We start from the raw sequence: 8,550 nt of genomic DNA, 5'->3' as shown, positions 1-8,550 counted from the left end.
TCAGGCCCCCTCAACCAAAGGCTTGCACTTTATTTTCCAACAGAGGTATGTTCTACTGTAATACACACAAACACACACAGATACGTGCCCAGAGCCACACGCACACATACACTAAAGCACAGAATTGTTATAGTATTATGTTTATACTTATACTAGAGATAGTTTGATGCAGAGCACAACAAATGGGAGTTGGAGAACATAATCTCTAGATAAACTGACACTAGCTGACTAGCACAAATCAAAACAAGGCATCAATGTGAAATTGTGTGAATAATTTACAGGACTTGAGAAAAGGCCCATGAACGCATAATGTCAGCCAAAAAAGTATAATCTAGGACTATACCACTAAATTACATACATCAAAATGGCATTTCAATATCTTGTCACCAAAAGCCACACTAATTATTGAAGTGAAATTGTAATGCCCCAGCTATTCATTGGCAAGATATTGTCCTTTTTGGGAGTGACACAAAGTCTCTCCCTCAAGGTTTTAAAAGGCAATAAAATAAACAAATGATAATTATACACGAGGGACACACCTAGAAAAAAAGTACATCTTTTCTCATAACAAAATAAGCCATTACAGTCACTGGGAAAACCTTATGGCAAGATGGTTTTGGGAGCTTCTTCAAGCAAACAGTGAGCAACATAAGCTTCAACTAGGCCCAAACTCTTTTTCTAGGCACGAGATCTGATGTTTTTATGTCATCTATTTTGGCAGCCACAATGAAATCATTCATACTTAATCCTCCTGCAATTCAAGTGGAAACTTTTCAATGGCCATGTAGAAAATTAATTTCTGCCTACAGAAATTAAAATCAGGAAATTAACTTATAATGTGGTATATTAGGTACAAAACTTTTCCACTTGGCACAAAAATAATTTTCAAGTATAGAAGTTTTACCGATGGCAGCTGTCCAAATTTCAGCTCTGACTTGATTGGGTGCTTCCAAGTGGATATTTGGGTAATGCCCTGCAGCTTCCACAACCTTATAAATCCTATTGATGAGTTCAACCCCGCATTTAAAATCTCTCAATTTCCACAAACATTGTAGTTTAAGCCCACCTTCTTCTTCCAATAGTCTCCAACCTAATACCTACTGACAAATTCATAAAAATCATGTTTTTAATAAGAAAAAGGGTCCTAAGAAGAAAAACAACTACTTTATCGAAACAGAATTTGCCAATTCAACTTTATCAAACAAACTTACTCTAAGGGCATAAAAAAAAATTTCTAGTAAATAACCCAATTCATTCTAGCAAACAATTCCATTGTCATATGAAAGATGATAGCTTTGTAGTTTATCAGTGTCTAATGCATAAAAATAAGTTAATGGGTATCAGAAAAAGAAAGGAAATCAATCAAAATTGTAACTTCATTTGGCTGACCCCAAGTACAAGAAAGCAATAAGATAACCCAATTCATAACATGAAAGAAGACAGCTTTGTAGACCATCAATAGTGTCAAATGCATGAAAATAAGCTAATGGGTATCAGAAAAAGAAAGGAAAATCAATCAAAATTGTAACTTCATTCAGCTGACACCAAGTACAAGAAAGCAATTAGATAAAACCCAATTCATCATATGAAAATTGACAGCTTTGTAGACCATCATCAGTGTCTAAGGCATGAAAATAAGCAAATGGGTGTCAGAAAAAGAAGGACCTTCTTCAAGAGTTTTTGAGCATCAGTAGCGGACATGGGGGATTGGAAAGGAGAAAGAGGAGTACACTGCTGCTGAGAAAGAGAGAGAGCAGAGATATTTGGGATGAGAATCTTGTGCTCAGTGTCTCCGTTGCCTAATACCTTGTCTGCAAAACCGCTCGCTACCTCAGCAGGGAATGGGTCCCTGGCTCCAAAATCACCTAACTTGTCAACACCACCTTGAGCCCTCACTCTAATACTACTTCTGAAAGACACTGTTGGAATGGGTTTGAGGTAGTGTTGTTGTTGGTGGTGAGGATAAGGGGAGAGGAGAAGAGGGAAGGAGAGGTGGGTGGTGGTGATGGTAGCCATAGAATAGTTATTTGTTATGTGACTTTTGTTGGAGTTGGAAACGAAACAAAGAGAGCTCTTTTTGTGTGGTGAGTGGTGAGGATTTTATTGGGTCCAGCCGGCGCTGCAGCTCGTGGATGTGGTGGTTCGCTACAAATTGGACTACGATGCTCCTTTACCTATTCATGGCTGAGATTTGAGTTTATAAATTTTTTTTTTTTTTTTTGGTTAAAGAGTTTATAAATTTAAAACTGGTTAAAATGAGATTTGATTTTTAAAAAGATGATGTTTTCTTAAATTAAAAACAAAAATCTTGCTTTAAAATAAATTCTCCCATTGTTTAAAAATAAATAAATAAAAATAAAAATCTCTCAATTTTACTTGAAATTAAATGATTTTTTTAGAATAGTAATTAAATGAATCTTAATTAAGAAAAAAAAATCACTTATGATTTATTTAATTAAGATTCATTTAATTATTATATTATTAGTCCGTAAAGTTTACCATGTGAGCACAATCGATCCTTGAAGTATTAAATAAGTACTACTAGTCCCTCAAGTTTTAAAAATGAGTTGTATTAGTTTTTTTGTTAACTGTTGTTAGTGGTGCTACTTATATGACTAACGAAATAGTGACTTAGCATTCTTTTTAAATAACGTGGCAATTTTTTAAAATAAAAAAGTTGCAATATTTTACACATAAGAACCATATAGACCAGGTTCCAAATCAAATCTGGAAATTGAAATCCCAATCCGATTCCAAATAATATTGCTAGACTGAGAAGGAAATTAGAGTGGTTAGAGATGCAAGTTGGAACTCCTGAAAATATTCTCTTTGAGGGAAACACAGATTGAACTTAATTGTTGGCTAGATAAGCAAGACTAAATGTGGTATCAGAGGTCTAGGCTGAATTGGTTCCAAGGTGGAGATCAAAACACTACTTACTTCCATTCAAAGGCCACTAGCCCTTTTTAGAAGAATAATTTTGATGGACTGCTGGACCAAAACGATGTTTGGAAGGAGGATTTGAGAGATATTGAGAATATAGTGCTAGACTATTATTCTAATCTATTTAAATCTTCAAATCCAGTGGAGTTTACAGAGTTGCTACAAGCTGTCCAACCAAAGGTAATTGTGGAAATGAATATCATGCTTACAAATGAGTTCAAAGAATTTGAAGTGAGTAAGGCATTGAAACAAATGTATCCACTGAAGTCTCCTAGTCCTGATGGTATACCTCCTTTATTTTTTCAACATTTTTGCCCTACTACTGCTGGTGTGGTGACTAAAACTGTATTGGATTTCCTTGATCTTGGTATTATTCCTTCTAAATTTAATGAAACTCATATTGTCTTAATACCTAGGATTAAGGATCCAAAAAGGGTCACAAATTATCGTCCTATTAGCCTGTGTAATGTGATTTATAAATTAGTCTAAAAAACTCTTGCTAATAGACTTAAAAAAATCCTACCAAAAATTATTAGTGATACTCAAAGTGCTTTTGTGCATGGTAGATTAATCACGGATAATGTCTTGGTAGCATTTGAAATTCTAAATCACATAAATCAAAAGAAAATTGGTAAAATTGGGGAGATGGCTCTTAAATTGGATATGAGTAAAGCTTATGATAAGGTTGAATGGGTGTGTTTAGAAAAAATAATGGAGAAATTAGGCTTTAATTCCAAATGGAGGGGTCTTATGATGCAATGTATATCCTCTGTTTCCTATTTTGTTCCTATTAATGGGTCTCCCCGAGGCAATATCACCCCTACAAGGGGCTTACACCAAGGGGATCCTCTTTCTCCTTATCTTTTTTTAATTTGTGCAAAAGGTCTCTCTACTTTAACCAAAAAATCAGTTCAAGATGGTGATATGGAGGGGGTGGCTGTTTGTTAGGATGCTCCTAGTCTTTCCCATTTATTCTTTGCAGATGATAGCTTAATCTTCTGTAAAGCTTCTCTAGAGGAATGAAATTCTTCGCAGCATGTTTTGAAAGTTTATGAAGAAGCATCTAGTCAGCAGTTGAACAGGGCAAAGACATCATTATTTTTCAGCAGCAATACTGATAGAAGTATTCAAAATGAAATTAAGACAAGGTTTGGAGCTCAAATTATCAAACAGCATGAAAAGTATCTTGGTCTTCCTTCATTGGTTGGACGAAATAGGAGAAATACTTTTAATGAGGTTAAGGAAAATTTGGCTAAAAAGCTTTATGGGTGGAAGGAGAAATTCTTATCAAAGGCTGGCAAAGAGGTTTTGATTAAGGCAGTTGCACAAGCTATTCCAACATATTCTACGAGCTGTTTTAAAATTCCTGATTCCCTTTGTGATGAATTGACTAGCATGATTCAAAATTTTTGGTGGGGACAAAAATAGGATGAAAAGAAAATGGCATGGTTGAGTTGGGAAAAATTGTGTGTGCCTCAATCATGTGGTGGGATGGGTTTTAAACTTCTGAAACCTTTTAATTTGGCTTTGTTGGTGAAGCAAGGATGGTGATTACAACAAGGTCAAAATTCTCTTGTGTATAGGGTCTTCAAGGCAAGATATTTTCCTAAATGTGATTTCATTAATGCTTCATTGGGTTGGAAACCATCATATATTTGGAGAAGTCTAGTTGCTGCTCAAGAAGTTGTGAGGAAGGGGATGAGATGGCATGTGGGGAATGGACAGAGTATACAAGTTTGGGATGATAAATAGATTCCAAAATCACCTTCATACACAGTTATTTCTCCTAGTGTTTCTCACCCACAGATTTCTTTGGTGAGTGATCTTATTGAGGTGGATAGAAAATCTTGGAAAATGGATTTGCTCAAACAGGTTTTTATGCCGTTTGAAGTGGAGAATATTGGAGGAATTCCATTGAGTATTCGGTTACCTGAAGACAAACAAATATGGGCTGAAGCATCTAATGGATATTTTTCTGTTAGGAGTGCTTATAAGATTGCTTTGGAGTTGGATAAACATGATGATAAGGGCTCTATATCTGATGAAAGTCACATGAGATCATTTTGGAAAAAGCTTTGGAAGGTGAGAGTCACTCATAAAGTCAAACATTTTGCATGGAGAGCTACAAAGGATATTTTACCAACAAAAGCAAATTTAGTTCAAAGGCATGTATTGGGGGATGGCACGTGTGAAGAGTGAGGCATAAATTCTGAATCTTTGTTTCATCTGTCTTGGGAATCCCCAAAAGCTCGTGAGACTTGGCTAGCTTCAAAACTCTTTCATTCTGTGTCATCATTACATTTTCGAAGCTTCATGGATTTATTATGGTTTGTTTTAATGGAGGAAAGGTGGCAAGAAGAAGATTCAACTTTGGCCATTACTATGGTGTGGGCTCTTTGGACTAACAGAAATAATATTCACCATGGTGGTTTGAGAAAGAATGGAAAACAGATTTTTCATTGGAGTACAAAGTATCTTGATGAGTATTGGGCTGCCACGGCTATTCCAATTAAATATAATCTGCCTTTGGAGTCGAGATGGGTGCCTCCAGTTGATTTAGTCTACAAGGTTAATGTGGATGGGGTAGTTTTCTTTTAAGTCAGAAACAAGTTGGGATCGATGTGATTATAAGAAATAGCCAAGGAAATTTAGAACTTTGCGGTGGAGGGTGACTGTTTGGCTATTGTTTAGGCTCTTCGTGATGTTTCTCCAGCACCTTCATCAGTTGCTTATCTAGTATATGGAATGATAGCTGCAACCTATGGATCACAATGTGTAAATTTTTCCCATGTTCAACGGCAAGACAATAGGCTTGCCCATCTTTTAGCTAAAAATGCTTTATGCATTGATGCAGAAGCCAAAGCTTTTGAAGAGGGTATAGTTTTTGCAGGTGATGTTGGCATTCAGAACTTTGTGGTGGAGGGTGACTGTTTAGTTATTGTTCAAGCTCTTCATGATGTTTCTCTAGCACTTTTGTCAGTTGCTCCTCTAGTATATGGAATGATAGCTACAACCTATGGATCACAATGTGTAAATTTTTCCCATCTTCAATGGCAAGGCAATAGGCCTACCCATCTTTTAGCTAAAAATGCTTTAGGCATCGATGACTATGTTGCTTGCATTGAAGAGAGTCCTTTTTTTCTTAAACAAGCTCTTTTCCATGATGTATTATTGTTATCTGTTTGTGTTTAATGAAGTTTATGTCTTTTATCCAAAAAAAAAAAAAAAAAAAAAAAATCCCCATCCCTAATTGAATTTTGAAACTGAAACTCACAAGAGAGAAGGTGGTCTAGCCCGCGACGCTACCTCCCTCTGCTGGAGATGGTGGCCTTGCCCTCTAAGCAACAACCATTGCCACTATTGGCAAAGACTTACCCACGCACTCATCACCACTCCCTCCTCCCATCTCTAGCCAACTCATCTCAAGTATTACACCTTTTCTTCTCTCTTTGTGGTTGTGCAACCCAATTAGGCCCAATGTGTGTACGAATTTCTTTTTGTGTTTGTGTTTGTGTCTTTGACAGGTTGGACACTTTTGGGACCAAGTGTATGTGTATACAATTTAATATTTGGTTGCTAATGATATTAAAGCTTTAATTTTTTGTGTGGCAAAATCTGTTTTGGGTTCAATTTAATTGGTGTCCTTAGTTTAGTAGTTTTGCTATTTCTATGGTAGTTGGTGTTTATTTGTTCTTGGAAAGTTAATAAGTTTCACCCAAAAACCAGTATTGGGATTGGAAATTAAGTCATAAGGTTCTTCTTTACTAATCATCTTGTTAAACTACATATGAGCTGCATTCAATTAATCAGTACTATGATTTGAGTGACAAATGGAAACTTGAAGAGAAAAGCTAGGGCCCAAGTGGAGTGAGGAAGCCACTATCACTGGCGGAGGGAGGCAATGTTGCAGGCTAGGCCACCTTCTCGTGCGTTTTAGTTTCAGTTTCAGAATTAGATAAGGATGGGGATTTAATTTGGATTCGAGTTGGGATTTCAATTTTCAAATTTAATTTGGAATTGGGTCTCTGTGGTTCTTACGTATAAAAAATATTGTAACTATTTTATTAAAAAAATTTCCACATCATTAAAAAAAAAATGCTAGGTCACTATTCTATTAGTTACATAAATTACACCACTAATAGCCATTAACAAAAATACTAATGCAACTCATTTTTAAAACTTGAGAGATCAATAATGCTAATTTGAAACTTGAGAGACCAATTGCCCTCATAGGGTTAATTTTAGGGACTAACAATTTAGTTTCGCGTATTATTTATGTCTCTTTAGAGCATTCATATCAAAGGTGCTATAAATTTTAGTATTTAACACCTCAAAAAATTACTTTATCAATTTTAACACTTTACTTTTTAATACACACTACATCAATCCGTTTGAATACAACTTATTTTGCTGAAACTGAAAACACTGTCGCAAAATAATTTTTTAATGTGTGAATAGTACCGTGAGACCCATGAATAATGTGTAAACAGTGTTGAACAGTACATTTTGTCTCCGGTACAACAAATCTATATGATATTACTGTTCATACACCGAAAAAAAAAAAAAAAAACGCAAACTTTAAATGCAAACGTATATCTAAACCATCACTTAACGTGAATGCTCCTCTAATTATGATTTTTCCAGAGTTTTTTGAAAGTACGAAAGTGTCAAAACCGGATGAACCGGTTCCTGTTGTCAATTCCGTAGGACCTTAGCTAATGAACAATGATGAATCACAATGACAATGACCGGTTTTGAAACAATAGTTAGTGGTTAGCGGTTACATTGTGTAGTCTATTGTGGTCCATCCGTCCACGTGGCTAACGAGTTTTTTTTTTTTTTTTTTGAGAGAAAGATTTAGAGAAAAGATAATTGTATTTTTTTGCAAAGATATCTTAATCAAATTAAAGACATCTCATGATTTGAGCTTAAAATATGACTTTTTTTAATTGCTTTAATAATTCAATACCAATAAATAAAATTTTCTAATTAATTTTATGTGATTTATTTTCTAATTAATTGTTCTGGTAGATAAAATTAAAATGTAAGTGGTAACCAGTGTTTCTTTATGCCAAGTAAATCAAAAAATTTGAATTTTTATAAGATTTACGAGAAAATGAAATTGAATGGTTGTAACTTTTCTAAATTATTTAACACTATATATTAAATCTAAACTCCAATCAAATTTTAGTTACATTCAATTCATGATAAAAGGCCAATTGAAAATTACAGTAATATGCAGGTTCAGGTGTAGCTGGTGTCTTTTTTCTTGGATCAGGTTATCCTTTGGAGTTTGGAGATAGCATTTTCCCAATTCACGAGTCTTCTCTCATTCACATCTTGTATTATTCATTACCAGTTGTTCTCATTTGACTTTATTTTTTATTTTTTATTATTAATTTATAATATTTTGGAATGACTGACTGACTATGAAGAGAGAAGACTGACTGACTATGAAGAGAGAAGAATTCCAATTAGTAACCTTTTCTTTCGAAGGCAATGGCATAATCCCCACTTTTTACTTTATTCAATTTAATACGCAACTCTGATCTTTGAGTCAAACTCAAGAACTACACCAAATGACAAAGGATGACTACTCAGATGAAG

General features: G+C 34.8%; 1 protein-coding gene across 1 annotated transcript; it reads right to left on the bottom strand.

Annotated features, from left to right (window-relative positions):
- Positions 1-189: 189 nt before the first annotated feature.
- Positions 190-2,145, bottom strand: LOC115960902 (probable pterin-4-alpha-carbinolamine dehydratase, chloroplastic). The gene is made up of 3 exons (XM_031079906.1): positions 1,666-2,145; positions 905-1,097; positions 190-751 (listed from the first exon to the last, which is right to left on the bottom strand). The coding sequence occupies exons 1-3, from the start codon at positions 2,014-2,016 to the stop codon at positions 660-662; spliced, it is 636 nt and encodes a 211-aa protein (XP_030935766.1). The 5' UTR covers positions 2,017-2,145; the 3' UTR covers positions 190-659.
- Positions 2,146-8,550: the final 6,405 nt, after the last annotated feature.

Source organism: Quercus lobata, chromosome 9 (genome assembly GCF_001633185.2).
Source record: "Quercus lobata isolate SW786 chromosome 9, ValleyOak3.0 Primary Assembly, whole genome shotgun sequence".
Classification (NCBI taxonomy): Eukaryota; Viridiplantae; Streptophyta; class Magnoliopsida; order Fagales; family Fagaceae; genus Quercus; species Quercus lobata.
The sequence above is the reverse complement of the archived record's forward strand: the minus strand, read 5'-3'. Positions and strand labels throughout refer to the sequence as shown.

What these genes read in the sequence shown, in the direction of transcription:
- LOC115960902 (XM_031079906.1), bottom strand. Translation starts at nt 2,016, where the DNA reads ATGGCTACCATCACCACCACCCACCTCTCCTTCCCTCTTCTCCTCTCC. An exon ending in CTCAAAAACTCTTGAAGAAG is followed by an intron (nt 1,098 to 1,665) that starts GTCCTTCTTTTT and finishes ATTTGTCAGTAG; the next exon opens with GTATTAGGTTGGAGACTATT. An exon ending in AATTTGGACAGCTGCCATCG is followed by an intron (nt 752 to 904) that starts GTAAAACTTCTA and finishes CTTGAATTGCAG; the next exon opens with GAGGATTAAGTATGAATGAT.